This window comes from Nipponia nippon, unplaced genomic scaffold (assembly GCF_047370975.1).
Source record: "Nipponia nippon isolate SJK-2023a ecotype South Korea unplaced genomic scaffold, ASM4737097v1 scaffold_3, whole genome shotgun sequence".
Lineage (NCBI taxonomy): Eukaryota > Metazoa > Chordata > Aves > Pelecaniformes > Threskiornithidae > Nipponia > Nipponia nippon.
Genome location: NW_028262347.1, coordinates 30591031 through 30613911, shown reverse-complemented (window position 1 = coordinate 30613911; position 22881 = coordinate 30591031). Strand labels below are relative to the sequence as shown.

At 37.6% G+C, this 22881-nt stretch overlaps 1 protein-coding gene across 4 annotated transcripts in view; it reads right to left on the bottom strand.

Annotated features, from left to right (window-relative positions):
- The window catches only part of DOCK4 (dedicator of cytokinesis 4), a 254113-nt gene that overhangs the window by 139599 nt on the left and 91633 nt on the right, over positions 1-22881 (bottom strand). For all 4 annotated transcript variants that reach the window (XM_087765670.1, XM_087765672.1, XM_087765671.1 and 1 more), the window contains exons 5-8: positions 22475-22571; positions 18125-18273; positions 16704-16788; positions 14901-15052 (exon numbers count right to left, since the gene is read on the bottom strand). In XM_087765670.1, coding sequence (XP_087621796.1) covers positions 14901-15052; positions 16704-16788; positions 18125-18273; positions 22475-22571 — 483 coding nt within the window. The remainder of the gene's footprint in view (positions 1-14900; positions 15053-16703; positions 16789-18124; positions 18274-22474; positions 22572-22881) is intronic.

The window sequence follows — 22881 nt, the reverse complement described above, 5'->3', positions numbered from 1 at the left end:
CAGGCTGGTTTTCTTTTATCTTGTTTCTGAGGAGGGACAAAACAGAGTAATAAGCAACTAAACTAGAATGGAGGACTCGTTTAAGAGTCTGCTAGCCAGAAAAGCCAAGATGCTTCATTTCTCCTGCATCTACAAGGTATAGATATATATGCATTGGTTTTGTGCAATTTGCTGTAGCACAGTTTTAATACTGTGGAAGATGAGACATTTTTGTGTATACTGCACAGGAAATTGAAAATAACACTGAGCTACTCTATGCTGTGATCCAGTAGAAGTGCAGATTATGCTTTTGTGGAAATACTATAAAGGAAAAGTACCCCTGAGCTAGTTCATTGCTTCTGGTTCCCACAGGTTGTTCCCTCTTTCCAGAAACCCTGCTGGCTCCTTTAGCTCCAATCCCCGCCCTGCTTAACAGGCACATTTGCATGCAGAAAGTCAGGATCCAAGACTACTTCAAGACAAAAAGCATCCACAGAAAATGTGGAGGTATCTGAGTAATAATTTCCAGGGAACAGTGTTAATGAAGTGAAAGTTATACATGTTAAAAAATAGTATTTTAAGGGGAAAAGGCAGAGTAGCCTATCACCTAATGATAGATTAAAAATTGTAAGGAGCACCTAGATTCTGTATAGCATATAATATAGCATCGTACTAAGCACTTTCATGTACATATGTTTTTTCTTTACAAAAACTCTATGTTGCTTAAAAACTACAACAAAGTCCAGTCTGAACTCTACCTCTCCAGTCGGTGTTCACTCTTCCCAGAAATTCTGTGCTATTGGGATCAGGTAACTTAGTCTGAGATACAGTTAAAACGTATCCTTAAACAACTGGGAAAAACCACACACACTTTTTTTCCCAGTATTATATTAATTCTCATAGATAATGGTAGAAACAAACCCCTCTCTCTATGCAGCGTTATTAATAAAGCCTCTGAATTTCCATGACATTCAGAAACACAAAACAAATATCAAACAATCAGATATTGTACATACAGGAGCAGAAAATCTGACTATCAACTAATGTGCGTGCATATATGCACATATATAGAATCATAGAATGCTTTGGGATGGAAGGGACCTTTAAAGGTCACCTAGTCCATCCCCCTGCAATGAGCAGGGACATCTACAACTAGGTCAGGTTGCTCAGAGCCCCATCCAGCCTGGCCTTGAATGTTTCTAAGGATGGGGCTTCTACAGCCTCTCTGGGCAAAAATTCTTTCTCCGTTTCTCTAGCTTTTGTATTTGAAATACATTGCACCACCAAAAATTATTTCCAAATCTGTTTTCAAAGTGCCCTCCCAACCATTTCTCAAACCTAATTAGTTCTCTTCTCTAATGTTAGAATAAAATGAAGAATCAAGTGTTTGGAAAAAACATGGAAAGGAACAATAGATGCACACATTGTATAAACAACAAAGTCCAAAATAACATTTCTAGCATGAAACACTTGCATGATAAGCATGCTATGAAAAGAACCATAAAGAAGTTGAAATTAATTAGCAGGTGGTTCTGAACTAAAAACTTCTTGACCAACTTAATAAATTTCTATGATGAAATGATCGGCCTGGTAGATGAGGGGAGAGCAGTGGATAGCATCTACCTGGACTTCAGTAAGGCCTTTGACACTGTCTCCCATAAGATCCTCCAAGAGAAGCTGATGAAGTACAGGCAGGATGAGCAGATAGTGAGGTGGTTGAAAACTGGCTGAATGGCCAGGCCCAGAGGGTGGCGATCAACGGCACGAAGTCTAGTTGGAGGCCAGTAACTAGCAGTGTACCCCAGGGGTCAATACTGGGTCCAGTCCTGTTTAAGGTCTGCATTAATGGTCTGGATGATGTGGCATGGTGTTTGCTGATGACACCACCAAGTTTGCTGATGACACAAAACTGGGAGAAGCGCCTGATGCACCAGAGTGTTGGGCTGACATCCAGAGGGACCTCAACAGGCTGGAGAAATGGGCTGACAGGAACCTCCTGAAGTTCAGCAAGGGGAAGTGCCAAGTCCTATGCTTGGGGAGGAACAGTCCCATGCACCAGTACATGTGGGGGGCCACCCAGCTGGAAAGCGGCTTGGCAGAAAAGGACCAAGGGGTCTTGGTGGACATGAAGTTGAACACAAGCCAGCAATGTGCCCTTGTGGCAAAGGAGGCCAGTGGTATCGTGGGCTGCATTAGACAAATTATTGCCAGCAGGTTGAGGGAGGTGATCCTTCTTCCCTCTACTCATCGCTGGTTACGCCACCCTTGGAGCACTGTGTCCCATTCTGGGCTCCCCAGTACAAGAGAGACATGAACATACTAGACAGAGTCCACGAAGGGCCATGAAGATTATTAAGAGACTGGAAGGAAAGGCTGAAAGAGCTGGGACTGTTTAGCCTGAAGGCAGCTCAGAGAGGATCTTATTAACATATATAAATATCTGAAGGGAGGGTCCAAAGAGGACAGAGCCAGGCTCTTTTCAGTGGTGCCCAGTGACAGGACAAGAGGCAATAGGCACAAACTGAAACACAGGAGGTTCCCTCTGAGCATCAGAAAACAATTTCTTTACTGTGAGGGTGTCTGAGCACTGGCTCAGGTTGCCCAGGGAGGTTGTGGAGTCTCCTTCCTTGGAGACATTTAAAAGCCATCTGGACATGGTCCTAGGCGACCAGCTCTAGCAGCATTAGATCAGATTACTTCTGGAGTTCCCTTCCAACCTCAACCATTCCATGATTTTGTGATTATGTGTAAGTATCACATAAAGGCAGCACAGAGACCACTGGGTCATTCGGGTCTTTACAGAAATACAGTTCTTTACAGATTGTTCTCCATCTTCCACCTCTGTGAATTAATGCACCTCTGCCATACTACAACACTTTACCACTTGTCTTTACTTGCCCTGAAGTTTCAAACAACTATAATTAATAAACTGTTCCTCACAGCAACATGCAACATTCTTCATTAGGCAGAGGACCATCCGCACAGGATTCTTCTCCTGTACTTCAATAACTTCCATAGCCTTGCACTGAGTATACACCCTACAGCTTCACAAATACATTCTCCATCTCCTTTGTGGTCTAGTGTTCAATGTTGTTTAGAAGCAACAAAGAATTTATCTATTCAAGTCTCCTGCATTTAGAGCGCTGATGTCTGGAGCACTGATCCTAAGGAAACTAGATATTGAAACTCAAGTGTAACCCACTTACATGCTTAAAGCAATATTGAATCTTTGAGCTCTTGCTCAAGAGAGGCCACAGGGATACCTTTGAAGAAAGATATCATGGGTTCTTAGTAGTGAGCCTTCTGGGTAATGGAAATGTATTATCAAGCTTGATTCAAGAGGTATCCAAGCCCTTCCTTGCTGTTATTCTGACTGTTAACAATTAATAATAGTCAGTTGTGTAAACTTTAGATAGAGGGATAATTAAAAGTCAGGTTCTTTGAGCTGTGCTATAACAGAGCAGATCTCAAAGTTTGAAGATGCTGATGGAGGCTGCAAAAAAAAAATGCCTATAAACATTCTCTTACTATATCAAAATCCTTTAAGATTTTCATAGAATAAGGGAGGAGGGGAGTGTTTGTTTCTTAAAGGGAAAAAATGATATTATGGCTTTTTGGGGCGGGGGGATAAAAATAAATCAGAACACAAAGTAGTGAATATTTTGACCAACAAAATGTGGATTTCAGCTTTCAGCAAGTGATTTAACCAATTTAAAGTAATAGCAGAACTCAAAGAAAGTCATAAGAAGATTGATGATGTGTATGAATGTCACTAAAAAGGTGAGGTTGAGAGTACCGCAAAGGAAGGGTAATCTTATTCTTTGATATGGTCTGGAGTTTATACAATCATTAAGCATATAATCAAAAGCTCACAAAATAGAAAATGCAGTTTGCTTTCATTGGCCTTGGATAAACAGCCTATTCCTCTTTGTGCTGCTGTGCTCATTTGAGGGCAATATGATAGTTACAAACAAGGTTGTTCAAGGTGATAGGAAAAGGAGGATTAGCATGCCAACTTATCTCTGCTCCTCACACAGATAGGGCCAGAGGCATCAATCATTTGTGATCAGACATTCATATCTTATTGACACAGACACAACACGTATATCAATGAAAGAAAAATCTTACCGCACTCCATCTTTCTGAAGTGCTGCCTTGAAATTGTCCTATTAATAGCATTGCTATTTGGAAAGAAATATAATATTAAGAAAATGGTTTAGAAAAGACACTACTACAGAAGAACTGTGTGTCACATTATAGATTTAAGAAAAATAATTTCTACAGCAGTGTGTTGGCATAACACAGAGGCACAAACTCTACATAAATGTAAAGGTCAGTAAAGCAACTGGGACTTTGGGCAGGAGATGATGCAGCATTCTTACGCATACTCATCAATGCCAAGAACAGGGTCCACAGTCTAAACTGAACCAATGTAGGGAGCAGGCTTAATACCCTCCATTCCCTTTGTCATAATACACTGCCCAGTGTTGTCAGTATTTTCAAAATTCTTTAAAAAATAAAAACAGGCAAGATGTCTGGATAGCAATGTGCTATGAATACAACTACAGGCTTACAGTATCGACACTGGAAAGGTAGGTATTTCAGAGGACATTGGGATATTTGATTTTTTGAACACAGTCATTTGATGAACATTTCCTTTGGGATTTTGGTTTTTTTGCTCTTATTGTAACAGCAGAATATTCCTGTGGTGAGAAATAAAGTTAACAGAGTCTCAGTGAATAATGCACATTGTCAGGAAAACAGCTGTTACTTTGTCCCTTGCAACTTGTTAAACTGCTTCTATTAAAAGCTGATAAGTGAGATCTTTCCAGGATCTGATTAAAAAACCTCAATATATGTTTGATTAAAGGATTGGTATTCTTAGAGCTCCAGTGTAAATGGGCCCTCCGGCTACATTAAGGTCATCACTGCTGCAACAAACTGCTGTATTGGGTAAATGATACAAGTACGCATGGGAGAAAAGCACGTACTATCATCAGATGTCATTATTTCTCCAAAATTCTGCCACTACAAAACTGGTAACTGTGTAATCTGTTGAAGTACATACTACTGGCTTTGTAAGTGTGATCTAACAGCAAGAAAAGATGTTAATTTCATTAACTTTTGTGCTGGTGAGAAGAAGATACCTCCAAAGCAAACAACTATCATTACACTCTTTAGTATTCTAAATGTTGGGAATCTAAGTATCTTCATATTCCAGCTTTACGGAACGGAAGCTACTGATAATTTCTTAGGCATAGAAAAGCCTTAAAAGTAGCTAATAAAAAGAATAAGAACATAGGACTGTTGCACTCTGCTGAAATGTTGAACACACTCATTTCCAGTCTTGCTTTGGAGCTCTAACAATGTCCTATCTTTTACCTAAAGTTTAAACTTAGTTATTTTCTTGTAAGTGCATCTCACATTAAGTCAACTGCATCCAGGTGTCTATAATCCCCTTTTAACTCAGTTTTTTTTTTTTGTAATGTGATTGTAAAGGCTAAAAAAAAAAAAGTCATTTAACTCCCAAAGTAAAAAGTTACATGAGTACAGCTGAGTTACTCCATGTTTTACAGGATTTTCCCCCATTCAAACTATGATCCTGTAATATCCATCTTACATACACTATTTTGTGATCTACATGATTGGGTTAGTTTGAATCAGGTGTTAGCTTTTGAAGAAATTCTGTTCATCTCCACATTTTGATTCACAACCCAGAACAGTCTAAGCTAGTGAACTGGATTTCTTCTGCATAAAACCAAACTGGAACATATGTTCTTGCCACTCAGTCCTCACAACCACAGAGTTAGTCCAAAGTAAAATCCTTAAAACATTTACACATGTTAACATTCAGCTTAGCATGAACTGCTGCTCCACTGGCTGGAACTACTTGCTGAAGTAGACAGCAGTCAGACTTTCAAACTGTTCATCTAGTTATACCAAAATTAGATGATATAAAAACAAACCATCAAAGCTCAGTACTAAATTGATAAGTCCTTCTGATTTTGCTTTTCTCAAACATTTGTTGAGCATGCCAGATTCAAGGAACAGATTTTATAAAAGCATTTCTTAACAACACTAATTAAATACCGTCTGGACTCTCAATAGATCTAGATGGAGTATGTTTGAGATAATATACTTCAGAAACAGACTAAGATGTACAACTCTAAGTAGCCAGTAAGAGCTCAGCAGTGGCCAGGAAGACAGGACTGAACTGGAAGACAAAAAAGCCTCAAGAGAAGATGTGATCAGGGACCTCTTTCATTTTCCAAATACAGTAACAACACTACTCTACAACTGTATATGCTAAAAATTTTGCCTGTATATTAGGATTCTAATAGTGTAATTAGTTCTACAAATTAAAGCATCATCAAGATAGCTTTTTACTTTCTTAAAGAACAAAAAACTAAAGAATACACAAAACAGGGCTTATGACCTTAACTGAAATAAAATAGGAAGAGGAATGTAAGGTTAGAAGATGTAATAGTGCATAAACCAAATAATTTTACTGGACAAGCTGTATGGCTGTACCATGTTAAAGCAGTGCCATTCACACACTTGCTCTGTCCCACTCAGGTTGTTACTGTTCTAAGAAAGAAAACTGCAAAGCAGAGAGAAGGGAAGGCAAATGGAAAAAGATACAGGAACGCACCAGAGAAAACTCGAGGAATCATCAGGGGCTGACTTCAGCTGTTTATTGTTAATTTAAGTGATAGCAAAAATTACTCCTAGCAGCTCGTTTAGCTAGAAAATATGGATATATACATGTGCATACACAGTCAAGTGAAATTAGTATGCACCAATTACGTAGAAAATGAATGATTTGCAACTGTAGTCTTAATGCATCAAGTGCGTAAGTGTGTCATCACTCAGATTTAAATACTTGACTATCAAGAGCAAACATCTACAGTTCTTGCTTTGATACAGGAATTAGAATATTCATGTCCAAAAAAGCCTCTTAAAGCATGAAGACACACGTTAGACAATTATACCAATACAGAAACAGTCTGCAAAGTAATTTCATTATTGTTAATAAGCAGTAATAAAGTCATAAACAAACCTGTATTTTATTATTACATCTACCTTAACACAATAGAACTGATGTTACTGTGGATGCCAGCACAATTAGAAAGAGTTATTTTTAATAGCAATTTCCAGCAACAAAAAAAGCCTGGAGAAAAGTAGTCCCATACTGTCCCAAACAAATGGCAAGTGATCACAAAAGAATATCTATCTCTAGTTTACTGAAGATGACAGAAAAAATCCCTATTGGCCAAAGTGGGCACTGATCACACGAAGTGACATGCAAGTGATGCATCACAGCTGCTACCAATCTAGAGAAATCTTCAGTTATGAAGTCTGAAGGTCTGTCCTGGTTTCAGCTGGGATAAAGTTAATTTTCTTCTTAGTAGCTGGTATAGTGCTGTGTTTTAGATGTAGGATAAGAATAACGTTTTGGTTCTTGCTGAGTAGAGTTTACACTAGTCAAGGACTTTTCAGTTTCCCATGCTCGGCGCAGTGCACAAGAAGCTGGGAGGGGGCACAGCCAGGACAGCTGACCCAGACTGGCCACAGGGCTATTCCATACCGTATGGTGTCATGCTCAGTATATAAAGCTGGGGGAGGAAGGAGGAAGGGGGGTGAAATTCAGAGTGATGGCATTTGTCTTCCCAAGTAACAGTTATGCATGATGGAGCGCTGCTTTCCTGGAGATGGCTGAACCCTGCCTGCCGATGGGAAGTAGTGAATGAATTCCTTGTTTTGCTTTGCTTGCGTGCGCAGCTTTTGCTTTACCTATTGAACTGTCTTTATCTCAACCCATGAGTTTTCTCACTTTTACCCTTCTGATTCTGTCCCCCATCCCACCGGGGGGAAGTGAGCGATTGTAAGCAATTGTGAGCAAGCAGCTGCGTGGTGCTTAGTTGCTGGCTGGGGTTAAACCACAACAAGGTCAAAAGAACCCCAAGCACCACACTAATGTTTTTGCCACTATTGACATCAGATTTCTTCTCTGGGAAAGTCACTAATTCATTTCAACATCACAGTTTCTCACATCTCACCTGAAAAACATATTATCATCTAATCCTTAGTACATTGGGAAAATTATGAGCATTTATCCATGCTTCTAACATGAAAAAAATATTTAATTGAGAATAACCTAGTTTTAAATTTACCTAATTTTCCTTTTATTCAAAGCACTAAAGGGATACTAAGACACATTATCATAACCACAATAATGGTTTAATGCATTTATGGCTTTAATTTCCAACTCTTATTTTAAAATAAGGTGCTATCCTAGAAATGCACTGGTAGGTCACACAATGAGAGCACCAATTTATATGTTAAATTACAAGAATATTCCTTAAATATGTACATTGCCTACCACAACATAATAACAAGACACACAGACCACGCTTGCTTTAACAAAAGAATTTCAGTATATACTGAAGCAACAGTAGTAAATTTGTACTTATATATACATATATCACTTATTTTTGATCCATTTACTCTAAATCCTTTGCAAATATTTTAAGAGCAAATTCAGAGTGCTTTTCTTATGGATTCCACTCTGAGGGGCTAATGTCAAGAAGTCAGATAACTAATTTTGAGTATCTATAGCCTTTATGAATTCAGCATCAACTCTTAACTGAACTTGAAGGCTCAAATTTGAGATCTAACATAGTGAAACAGAAAACAAAAAAAAGAAACAGGATGGATTCAGCTCAAAATTACTTCAGAGTATACCGAGCAGCTCTTTAATCAATACAGTCTATGGATTTTAAAGAGCTAGCCAACATGCCCTAAAGAAGACACAGGCATTTCATCAGCTGAATCTCTTTCTAGGTTTCACTGACTATAACGATGTCTCTGTAGACTGTAAGAGAAGTCTAGAGACGCAGTTCACACAAAGATCTTAAGCTTAGATGGATTCCAATAATAAATTAAATATAATAATAACTAAAGCTGGATTCCAATCCTAAAGTCCATTTATTCATCATGAAACCTTCTAAAATTAAAGAAAAAGGAAATGCTACGCATTGGCATATGTCTTAATCTTGACAACTTAGTCGTGACTACAGAAAGATAACTCCATCTACTCAGAGTCCAGAGCCTGATGGCATCCCCCCCAGTCCTGAAGATATACTTGCATGTTCTTTCAGGACCAATTCTTTTCTAATGAAGCACAATTAATCAGAGAAAGAATAGGTGACAAAGAGGAGCAAATACTAAATTTAAATATAAAGCATGCAGTGACCACTTTGGATTCTTTTTTTATTTATTTTTTTTTTTAAATAAAGAGGAACAAGAGTGTAGTGTAAGTGAAGAACAGATTTCTATTAATAGATTGGGTTTTTCTTTAAGAAAAGAAAGACCCATGCTCCATTTCTTGCTCTGCCTTTGAATAGTCAAACTTACATTTCCTATCTTCCAGGGAGTCTGAACTATCTCTTAAGCTACTGCAATCATCATTAAAATATTGTAATAATTGTAATTCCCTTTACACTTTTTACTATTCTCCTTTTCCTCCTCTGGTTGTCTTTACAAAGACAAACAGTATCTAACATTGCATCATGTTAGAATCCAGAATACTTACTAAGCTAAGAATACTTACTGAACTTAGTTCCTGTGGCAAAATACATGGGTCACAAGAATCAGAAAATTTGTGTGCTGACATTCAGGATTGTAGTTTTCAATTTGATATCTAAATTTCTTCCTACTTTAAACACCTATATTCTTTTAATCTGTTCTTAGTGTGTAATTATCTTATATTTTCATATTAGACACACAATTCTAGTCCCACTAAGTCAAATGAAAGAACTGTTAACACACTGTGCTTTCTGCTTATAACTTGGTTTGTCTCAGTTGCTATGGTATGCTTTTTTCAGAGAGAATCTATAACTATAGCAAAACCAACAAAAAGTTTCATTACCTTTCATTATTCAATAACTATATTGTAAGCCTGATCAGTTCTTACTGTTGCCTGAGAAAACTACAACTTTACAGTTGCCTAAGGACAACCTTATTCTTGCACTTAGATATAAAGCTCAGCTATTAAACCATACCTTCCCTATGTTATCAAGTACCTTCTTTTTTCCTTGTTTTTCCAAAGCAGACTTTTCCACATGGTAACATGCTAATCCACATTATTAATAACTCAGATATTTTCAAAATAAAGGAAGAGAAAAATCAAACCCTTTCAAAGTATTCGACACTACAGTTGATCAGAAAAATCAGTAATTGCAAATTTGCCAAGTCACTATCACAAAAAAATTGTTTTATGCATGTTAGTAAAAATGACATCCTCTTATCAGTAATGTATAAATACTCAAAATTTAATGAAAATATTCTGTATAAACTCTGCAACAATATACAGATAGATTTATACATTAAGATAATCTCAAAGAAAAATGCTGCAAAATATCATTTATATGCTGCAGTTCCTTGCAGGCCTGTAACATGAAGAAGCCAGGTGAGCTATGAGCTCGAACATGCTGTATTTCTTTCCAAATGCTGCTAACCATTTTGAATAAGAGCATCCTGCCCAGAGGCTGCTTTTTCTTGCACTAGTCTGCAGCTGGACTAGGAAGGGAGCTGCTATACTCAACCTTCCTAAAGCCTTACTACTCCTTTTTGTAGATACTTGCCCCACCTCAGTATCTATAAACATGATACTTGAACAAATGTTTCTGTTCGAACAGCTGAATGTAAAAAACGGGTAACATAAAACAAAAAGAGGCTGTGGAAAAAGATATGCAATCAATTAAAAAAGTAATCAGATAACATTGCTTCTAGTGCTCCAACAATCTTTTAAAGCTGCTATTTCAATTACATAAACCTGAGGTTACAAAAGATGAAATATAGAGATCAATCTTACATTTGTAGGTCCACCTCATAAGAAGCTAAGTTAGTCTTAAGAAAAATATCAGAGCAGAAATTCTATCATTAAATCTCTCTTCTGCTATTTTTACTCTCTCCAAATGAACTCTTTGTTCAAGAGGCTACAGAGATCACTTGCTTTATGTCAATTTACATCAGATGAACAACGAACACTATACTAGCATCCACATAAAGCCACATTTTTGGAGCAGTTGCACCGGTGAGCTTGTACTTAACATTATGCATTCAAATGGTCTCATTAAAACAAGCAGGACTACCCACCTGAGAAAAGCTTGGTACAAATATAGTGCTTGCAAAACTGAAACTTGAGGTAAAAAGCAACAGAGTCCAAAGAAACAGAACCCAAAAATTCTAATACCATAAGCAGCAGCTTGAAGAAATACATTTTAAGTCACGTATATTCATATACTTCTATTCTTAATCAAAGATCTTTGTTTCAGGAAATAAATTATCATGTATAGTTCCTTAAGTTTATCTGTGCTATTAACAAGCTTCATCTATTATTTTCATTGTGTTTTTCTACTGGACCACAAGACAGCAACTTAGGAAACCAACAGCAGCTAGGTTGTGACAGACTTTAAGGTGTTGCCACACACAGCTTTTGACCTGCACTGTCATCAGAAACAAGCAGAAGAATCCTCATATCCAGGCTCCACAACTCTATTATTGCCAGTAAGCTTTGGCGTCATTGCAGGGTGTGAACTGCAGTAGCTGCAGACACTGTCTCCTCTCTTACATCATCTTTCTGAGGCAGGCTGTTCATTTCATGCATGCATCAACCAGGGCCTAAAGATCTCTGAACTATCCCACCCATTTGTACTGAATAAAAATTATACATCATACCATACTCTTGTGCACCAAGACCAACTAGCTTTGGTTTAACTCTGGGATAACCTGGTTATGTCACTTCCAGGTCTAGTCCAGAAAGACCATATAAATCTCCAGCTTGGCCACCTCTGCATTCCAGAGTTCATCCTGTGATACAGATATACCTTGCACCTAATTTGTTCTTGTGAAAACTCTCTTGGTTTCAGCTTTTTCAGCATGTTGAGACATCTGTTTGTTTCTTGGGAGGGTTTTTTGTTGTGGTTTTGTTGTTGTGGGGGTGTATGTTTGTTTGTTTTGCAGATGGTTGCAAACCACCTTCACAAAGTTCATTTTGTCATTCCCCCCATGTCCTAGAAGGCAGTTTGGATTCATGGCAACATACTTCAAGGTTTGCCAGTAATGGGATGAGGAAGTTCGCACATAATAAAGCAGCTGCAAACAGACACTGGAGTCAGAAATCAATAACTAAAGGTCAGATCACAGCAAGCATGTGACAAAGCTCTAGAATGTGTGCTTTCATGTGAACATGAAATCCAATCCATTTGCTTTCATACTACCACTGCTGCCATAACCTTGTTTTCAGCAATCCATAACACCCAAATTGTTTTTTGTCAAGGTCTGAAGCTCTCTCCTAAATCTATCACCTCCTGTGGCATTCACTGGAGTGAACACAAGAGATGTGCCCTGATGCACATTTAATTCTCAGAAATGACAGTAAACTGCATTTTGGTGACTAATATCCAAAGTGCAGGCCAAAATGAAGTGTCAGTATTTAGCAGCTAACATTGTAAGAATAGTTGCTTATGTGAGATTTCATTAACAATAAAAATCAATTTACTCAGTATAATCTTCCTTCAAAGCACTGGTTAGTTATTTGCCCAGCTACAAAGCACAGATATAATTTTGTCAAATTCAGCCCAAATTCCACATAGTTCCCAAATTCCTATTACGATATACAAGACAACAACTAGTGTACACAGTCATGGCTTTGTACACATTTTGAGTAACACTTTTTACCTATTAACAGGCTTACGGCAGTAGCTTATATTTCTTTTCAAGCATTTGTGAGCTGTCTTAGTTGAAGTGGTTTTTGTTTTGAAGTCTAGTCTTTCATTCCTCTAGTGGCCAGTCTTAAAGGAGATGATGTTTGTTGCCTCCAGAACATGTTCTTTCTATTGTGAAAAGAGCAGAGAATACAGTGGCCAACAACCAGCAGCAAATGATGAATGGGTGCCTTCTGACCAGAAGGTGATCTCCCATTGTATCGGGTTTGCATAGCAAGGTTTTGGTAGTGGGGGGGCTACAGGGGTGGCTTCTGCGAGAAGCTGCTAGAAGCTTCCCCCATGTCTGATAGAGCCAATGCCAGCCAGCTCCAAGACAGACCTGCAGCTGGCCAAGGCTGAGACCATCAGCAACAGTGGTAGCGCCTCTGTCATAACATTTAAGAAGGGGAAAAAGTTGCTGCACAGCAACCACCACAGCTGGAGAGAGCGGTGAGAATATGTGACAGGAACAACTCTGCAGACACCCAGGTCAGCAAAGGAGGGGGAGGAGGTGCTCCAGGTGCTGGAGCAGAGATTCCCCTACAGCCCATGTCGAAGACCATGGTGAGGCAGGCTGTCCCCTTGCAGCCCACGGAGGCTAACAGTGGAGCAGATATCCACCTGCAGCCTGCAGAGGACCCCACGCTGGAGCAGGTGGATGCCCAAAGGACCACGTGGGAAGCCCATGCTGGAGGAGGCTACTGGCAGGACCTGCAGACCCATGGAGAGAGGAATCCACACTGGAGCAGGTTTGCCTGCAGGACTTGTGACCCCATGGGGGACCCAGGCTGAAGCAGTCTGCTCCTGAAGGACTGCACCCCATAGAAGGGACCCATGCTGGAACAGTTTGTGAAGAACTGCAGCCTGTGGGAAGGACTCACATTGGAGAAGTTCATGGAGATCTCCTGTGGGAGGGACCCCACACTGGAGCAGACGAAGAGTGTGAGGAGCCCTCCCCCTGAGGAGTAAGGAGCAGCAGAGACAGCGTGTGATGAACAGACTGCAACCCCCATTCCCCTGTGCCACTGGGAGAGGAGGTAGAGAATTCAGGAGCGAAGATGAGGCCGGGAAGAAAGGAGGTGTTTTAAGATTCGGTTTTATTTCTCATTACTCTACTTTTAATTTACTACCAATCAAATCAATCAATTTTCCCCAAGTCAAGTCTGTTTTCCCCATGACGGTAACTGGCCAGTGATCTTTCCCTGTGCTTATCTTGATCCAGGAGCCCTTTGTTATGTTTTCTCTCCCCTGTCCAGCTGAGGGGAGTGATAGAGTAGCCTGGCAGACACCTCGTGTCCAGCCAGGGTCAACCCACCACACCCATCACCACTGCACAAGCATTTACTGGTTCAGTCTTCCTGGCATATTACTCAAACAGAACTTACAAAGCTCTTGCACTTACTCTGCTCTCCTCCTGTGCTCACATTTATTAAGTGCATAGTGGTTCTGCTACTACTCACTCCCATGTTCTCTCTTGGCCAGAAGTGTGCTGGGAGTAGAAATAACTACTGAATATTTAAAAAAGCAAAGGTTTTCAGGGCTCTCACAGAATTTAAGCACTACGACAAACAGAAAAAGAATGGTTCCAGGATCAGTTCCCAGCCGAAAAAAAGAGGCCAAACAAACCCTAAGTGGATGTGAGATTGGGTTTGACTGTTTCACTGAAGAGCAGGCACCTCCTCATTGAAGTACAGGTTTCTTTTATAAAAAGAGTCTTAATTCACTGACTAAGGGCAGCCCTCCAGTCTCATGTACCTCGGAGAATTAATCTCAAATATTACAGAGCAAGCAACAGTTCTAAGTTTTGAATGTGCACTGATTAGGAGAGAGGCAAATAGAGATACTGAAAAATGACCTTTAGTTCACAGAACTAACATTCACTCTGTAGGCATACATGTATATATGTTTCTACACATCAAAACTAACTGAAACAGGTAAACAATATGGAAATATACATTATTTAATCTGAAACAATACTACACACTATTAAGTAGAGAAACTGAATTTCAAAAGGAAGCAAAAAATTATCCTGAATCAAGACAATATTCTGCCTGTTTCTAAGTGTGAAATTTGTTATCTGGATCAAGACATACAGTCTATATTGACAAAACTTATGTAAAATCAGTATTCCAGTGAAAAATCATATTGTACCTGATTGGCCGATTTTCTTTACTATCAAAGAGTGAGAAGATTACTTCCAGTTCCTCTCCGAGATTGGAGCACATTAGACTTTTCATCTGAACAAAGAGATGGTGGCTGCTAGCTGGTACTGGTGTGTCTTTTTTTCGATGACGATGCTCCATCTAAAAATACCACAAGCAACACAGCAGCCAGTTTGACTTAATCGTAAAAATCTCAAAACAGAGGTAAAAAATGTAATACTGAACTACTTTCTTAATCCCAATTTTTAAATTTTTAATTCAATATTAGCTTGTAATAGTTTTTTTTCTTTTTTTTTTTTTAATCTGAGAACACAAGGAAGTGGCTTTCCCTGTGTTGCAATCCATCATAATTATCTCTAGGAGAAAAAAATAGTAACCTCTAGAGGTTTACCTTTTTTCTACTCTGAAAATTCTAAGCCACTTTAAAGCTTTGTGCTGTAACAATATAGTATTTCATAGCTGGTTTCAATAGTTAATCATCTGATATTCTAGTATTCAAACACACAAAAAATGCTTTTGCAGAAGACTAAATACCAGTACTTTAAAATGGAAAAAACCATGTCCATATTTTATAATCTTTAGCAAACTGCTATATAGCAGCTACTAAATTCTCTTGATTTGACTTCACGGTTTGTACCTTCACCATTGTAATCACCCATTAAGAGTAGGACAATACTAAGTTGTACTATTTCTCTCTTACGTTGTACTAAAAATAATTTAAACAGCAATCTTTCTAAGCTAGTCTTCAAACTGAGGTTATCTTGGGCTTTTTTTTTTCCCCCCTCTATTTTTGAGAGTGCACTCCATGAGTTCCATTATTAGTTTCTGGGTTATTCTTCCTCTATATGTTTCTTCTTATGATTAATGGTTCCTCACTGTATTTCATCTAGTGCTTCAACAGGATTCCGCAAGATCACATATGACTTTGAAACTACCCTAAGGTATACTGATTCTAGCATGAAGAAATTACTATTAGGCTTGACATTACAAGTTATCAATGTAAGTATCTAAAAATTATCAAAAATAATATAACTTCAGTTCCACAGAAAATTGTAGCAATTATATTTTTGCTTTCTTCTATATTTAAATACAAAAGTTAACATAAATAAAATTTAGTTTAAATAAAAGCTTAGTCTTAAGCAAGTAAGAATCAGAACTGTATATCTGTAACAGCTGCAGAACTTAAATATGGGCCAAAGCCCACATAAACGAATTGGCAAGTTTTCTTAGACCTCACTGGAGATTAAATCAGAATAAGAAATATCAGTGTTGGTTTTCGTAAATCAAGATGGGCTTTTATACCCAAAGGAGAGCTTTCCCATGCAGTTTAACTGCTATTTACATTAATATATTAGAAGAGACCAATAGCCCAGTATGATTAATTGTGACAATACTTCTACCATGAGCATATCATTATATTTCCACAAATCTTATCTAACAGGACTCATGGGCCCGGTAAAGCTCTAATGAAAGAGAGTCTCATAAGCTTTTCTTGATGATTAGATTCATGTTAACAGTCACAATTTTAATGATATATCAGAAAATAAAACTTAACATGTAAAATGAGATGTGTGCACCCACAAATTTGATGTCAAATAAAAGCATCTCATACAGATGTAGAGATGACCTAACTGCTCAAAAGAAAACGTCTTTCTGATAGTAAAACTCATTACATTATGAAATGCCAGTTTATATGACCAAAAAAGTACTTTTGGTTAAGTAGAAGAAAGCTGCCATCAAAACATCAGTATGCAGTTTGATAACAAAAGTACTGAGTATTATATTTACATACCAGCCTGTAGAGCTCCGTAATGCTGATATCTTCAGGATCCACCATAGCATATTCTTTTCTTGGAACTAAGTCAAGTCCCAGTTGTCTGTATGAGAAATGGAACAACAGTTAAGTAGTTTCTACATACAAAGGAAACAAATTAACTCATTGCTTCTATTTACATTTAACAGAAACATTCCAACAAACAATGTACATGTTCACTGGTACTCTACAATTGGGTTTGGTTTTGTTTTAATGTATTTTGGCGGTATTCACCATTGACAGACAATTCCTCCCCTTTCACTTTGTAACATTAATAGAATACTTTTTCCACAATTTTTAAATCTGATTCACATTATGGACTATGTACAATGGATACTGTCCTTTGTACTATTGTGAACATTGTACAATGTGAATTGTATTATCAATTTGAATGACAACCATGGAAAAGAAAATCCACCAAATGCCAAAACATCAGCTTATTTTTAATTTGGACTGGATGGCATCAAAGCTGCTTGGCTGTATCCCCTGAACAAAATAATGAAATGAACTTGAGTCAACAGGAATAAAACTTATTTTCAGCACAGCGGCAAGCAGTAAAGATTAAGAACACATATGGGGCAGTCATGCTGAATTTAGAAAAACTTGAAAGATTAGGTTTTTTAAAAATATGTTTTTAAAGCCTAGGAACTGACCGCTTGAAAAACCATCACAATTCCATTCGGTTAGCACAAAATTCTAAGCAGACAGCTAATCATACACAGTTAATCACAATTCTTCCACTATGATAGGTATTTAGGCTTTCAGATAGCAGAAACCCCTGAAATTCAGTTAATTCTACTATTGAATAGTGCTGCATTTAGTCAGAGTTCAAGTGAATAAATATAGGCTAAAGAAAAAGACCTTGGAAACAGCACCCAAATGCCAAAGGTATTTTAACCATTTTCTCACTTTAAAAAAAAGATAATACAATTTGCATTAGCTCTTATTAGTTACTCAGATAAAAGAAAAATGCAGAGTATAGTAGCAAGATGTATGTTAAAGATGCCCAAGTAGGAACTGAATCATGTGACACAAGTCAAAAAGGAAGCAATGTCAGCCAATATAGTTTCAGTTAAGACAACAGAGCTATGCTAACTGCTTCACATAGGAATCTGGCCAGGTATGTTTTAAGAAGATGTAAAAGGATGCTGCAGATATTCCAATGCAATTCTCTTGTAGACCATACCACTGCTATGTAAAAAACAGAAAAATAGCAAAATAAAACGACGAGTCACTTTTCACTGTTAAAACATAGCGGACAGAAAAACAATGAAGGAGAAAGTCCATTAAAAAAGGGTAACGCCTGTCAAATTTGTTCCTCATTTCAACATTCTACAACGAGCCTAAAGCTGTGGCATTATAATTACATTACACTATTTTCATTTATTATATTTACTCACTCATTGCCCCAATCCAGGCGAGCAGTGATGTGTCGTTTGACATCTTTCATTCGATCATGGGTGAGATGGCCGACAAGGACCTGCCTTCGCAGGTCTAGGATTTCATTCATTATGTGCCACAGTCGGTGAAAGAGATCCCCCTCATTCCTCTGTGAGATAAAAATATAATTGCCTCTACATCACCTGTATAAACTGACAATCCTAATAACACAGATATGGTGGGGAAATCAAGAAAACTCCTTATTCTTCTACTTCTTTTTTCTTCCCATCGTACTGTGACCATTTTAACCTGCACATGTGTGTGTGCACGTGTATAAAATCATTTCAGCTTACCACAGACCCCATCTTTGCACCACACTCACTCCAAAATTTTACTCCAACTCCTTACGCCTCATGTTAACACAGTCTAATTTATGTGACAGATATAACAAAAATTCAACAAAAAAATTGTTTCATGCCATAGCACTGTTTTATTCCAAGGGCATGTTTATTTTGTGCTGCTGTCTCATCCAAACTGAGTATGTGATGACGTAATTCAAAACTGTTTGAACTCATATGCATAAGGGAATAAAAAGGTAATAGCTCCTAGCATGCAAACTCTGAACCAGAGTGTTAATGTCCTTTTAACTTTTTCTTGCATGGATAGAACTGTACACACTACTGTCTAGCCATAAGTAAATAGTATCACATAGACAGCATCTTGTCCAGGCAGTTGTTCTTCACCTAACGATGAAGTAGGAGAAATGATGTGAATACGATCGCTTTTTAAACCACATCCTCCTACTCTAATTATAATACCAGGTAAGGACATAAACAATTTCCCATAACAGTTTCCTCCCAAACAGAAGTTCTTTTAACTCCTCGTTCACCAATTCTAAGTGGTTTTACTTGATATAGTTTTTCTGAGAAACTTTAGCTTGAGGAAGTTATTGCAACCTCCACTTAAGTGATGCATCACACAAAATCGAAAAAACATCCCTATTCAGATTTGTTCTGCAAATTCTTGCCAAAAAACCCTAAGCCCATTTCCCTTTTCTTTCTCCCTATGAACAAATGGCATAAAAACAAAGTTCAGCTATTTTTGCTGCATAATTGCTATGAAAACTTAAAATTCACTTAGAAGCACCATTACTCTCTGTCAATAACTTTGATATTCCAAGGGCTCTGACAAACTGCCATTTGATAAATCTGCTCTTTTTATTTCACATTCCTTCAATTCATAAGCTCACTAAAATGGGCATTAATTTATTGTTTGTCTTGGTTTTGTTTGGAAAAAAAAGCAAGCCAGTGTATTCTGAAGATGCAATAACAACAGCAGTGAAGAGAAAAGTTGCCAAAAAAGAAACAACTTCAGTAAGAATAGGAATATATGAACTTTATAAGTAAAAGAAAACAAAAAAGTTATACAAAAAGCCCTTGAATTAGGAGCAAGAGACAAAAGAGACTTTATAGGAATATTATAGAGAACTAAGCTGATAGTATGTTTTCAGTTTTCCATCAGACACTACTGTATAAAAATTTCATTTCTACAGTTAAAAAAACAAATCAAATAAATACTAATTCCAGTGCATCTTTGTTTTCAGTATCTGATGATAAGCTCTACTGAAGTAAATTATTCATGGGAATACAAGAGACATGCTAGTGTTTAACAACACTATTAAGCTCAAAATAACATTTTCAGGTATCCTTTCTTTTCTAAAGCTTTAGAATTTGTCTGAGTTGTTTGTATCTCAAAGTGCTGAGTGGATCCACAAGCAATTGTGCTTCCTTTATAGATTTAGGTCTCTACACTAAGGGATCATATTTTTGCTCCTTTGTTCCAGGAGAAGCCAATAGACTACTTGCTAATATACACAAAGCAGTCACACTTAGATACACTTCACACATTCAAGAAAACTACTTCCCATTATAATCTAGAGAAGTTTCAAACAAGCTTTGAAGGAAGTCTCTTGTTTCTGTTCTTGAAACTGTTCATACTGCTTAATCACGATTTCACTGTCAAGTTTAAAATGATACTCTATTACTTAGAATGCAACAAACAAGTACTTGACAAACAAATACTTGATTTTGTAGGTTCTTGTATAAAGACTTTCACTAAGCAAATTAGCAACTGCTCCAATTGCAGGTTTCAGAAAGGTCACCTGGTTCTGAACAGCCTCTCTGAACACGATCCATACAATCATCTCAAAAAGGTTACAGACTGGCTACTTCTGTACCATCCTGACTTGTAGTAGGTCTATTGGCACCACTCATTGCTGTTTCTTATGTAGCAGAAGCAGCCCCTGTATAAGCAGAAGGTAGCTAATCTTCTCACAATTTAACTCAATTATCGACTCAGCAATGAGTTAAGATGAGGGGTAGGAGACTATCTAGATATAAGTGAACAGGTTTTTATTACATTTTATATGTGCCCATGCTGCCATCTCCAAACCGTGGTTGATTATAATGTAGTAGATTAGGTCAACTGTTAAAAACTGAAGACAATCACGATGCAAATCACAATTTAACACTAAAATATTTTAATTAAACCTTTAAAAACACAACTCTACAGTCAAGTAAAAAAGTTAACAGAGGAAATAGAAGTAGGCATAATAGAGGAAACAGAAGTAGGCGTGGAAAAAAGAAATTACAGCAAATATTATGTCTTAGATTATGATGTGCAAAAAAAGTTAAGACGCAGAATGGTCAGGGAAGGCTGAATTTCAGTGAGAATAAAGGGGGATATTGAACTGGTTTCTTTCTGTGTGCTGTAAGTACACTGAAACAAAAAAATTTCTATCTATGGTGGTAGCCAATTAAGAGAAGGAAATGGTATGATTTCTTACAGTGAAAAAGTAAGTCACTGATCTGAAACCTCTCAAAAGAATGGGAGATTGCAGCAGGTTCTCAGGAGACATGGGAGTAAAAAACAGTCTAGGGAGCTTGTATCCAAGATCCTATTGATACTGCACAATATTTAGATAAATAAAGTAGAATAATCCCACATCAGTATGATTTATATAATGGAGTAAGAGCTGCTTAACTGACTAGTGACTCAAAACAAGACTATAAATAGGAAACCATCAGGTGGCTGAGTTTGGAAGAGTTTTCTCTATGCAAAAAAAGTTTCCCTACCCTAATTAAAAAAAAACACAAACGTTTTTATTGATATAATCTTTGCTTCAACTAAAGTTTTTAAGGGAGGTAATTACAGAATTGGAGAGGCCACATTTACAGAGTGAGCACAGAGCGATGGAGTGGTAAATGGAAATTATAGAAATAACACACACCACAGGTGTTCTCTGAGAAAGAAAGAATAGTTGCCTATTGCTACTTTGTGTTTGGTGCTCACACAACTGCTATTGGAACAGTATATCCAGTTCTTAGTCCAGAAATGCAATAGAAAATACAGCATAAGTTCAGAAAACAGGAATGGTTAAGGCTAAAAAAAATGATTTAAAGTGAAATTTGAGAAGAGGAATCTACTAAGATAGTAAAACAGAAAGGTAAGACTAAGTATCTAAAGTGGAACAATTTCATAGAGGGGCACTCTGTAGGGAATTGTAATAGAATTACTAAGACTGGTATGAATGAAATATGAAAATGTATATAAAAAGTACGAGAAGAAATGACAGAATAAGGAAAGGTAGGCACTAATAACCATGGTACAGCAGAGGTGCTATTTCATTCAAACAAGGAGAGAAACAAACTGACCTGAAGATGTCAGAGGGAGAAAAAGACCAGAGCCACAAAATATCCAGATAAGGAAAACAAGAGAACTGTGAAACATGGGACTTTTAAGTAAAACTTAAAAGTGTGAGATAAGGAAGAATTTCAAAACCAGAATCCATTTCTGTGATGTGTGGTAGGCAAATCCAAAATCAGTTCACTATTGCTAATCAAGAATCACGCCCCAGCCTCCCTCAGCAATGAGGACTCAATAGCTGGCATCCCTTGATCTAAGTCATATGCAAGAGTTCCTGGTCAAATAGCATGGACACATCTCAGCACTTGTGACTGGACGTGAGAGGAAACAAAAACATTGAGAAAATGCGTATAAATCAAATCAACTGGCTGAGAGATTTTCATTAATATATTTCTAGAAAATACCAATATTGTTTGTTACACTTATTTCCAACATTTCAGTTTAGCAGACAAAGGAATCCTTAGATCCAACAGCTACAGGATGAAGCTGGACAAGACTCAATAAGTTGCTGAAGTTTAGCAGCAGTAGTAGCCATAATTAGAACAGTTAAAAACCAAACTGAATGCTTTTTTCTGAAATACATATTTAAATTAAACTAGAGCACCTAAACAACACTGTCTTTTGAGCTGGCATTAAATCAAAGCAACATTATTCAGGGTACTTGCCACATAGAGTTGTTTCCACATTGTTCCCCAGTCTCTTAAAGTTGATGTCATTTCTGTAATAACAGAATCTTCTGTTGGAATAACCATTTCAAATTGTCTGTAACATGCAGAAGAACACATGATATTACACAAGCACTACAAATCCCATTGCAGTTACTAATATAAAGACTTCCTCCTGCCAACAGTGATGTCTATCAACCTACATGGGTGCTCCTTCAGCCCATGACACTTATTTGTATATTTCGTTTAACCCCCATGGAAAAGTCTTGAGTGAAAATAATTTTATCCTCATGGGAAGTCTTGGTCCAGAGAAGTCAAAGTGAGAGTTTTTTTACTATGAGATAAGGATGTCAAAAACTACTTTCACAGCAGAGTAATTCCCACAGTTTCCAAAGGGATCTTGCCGC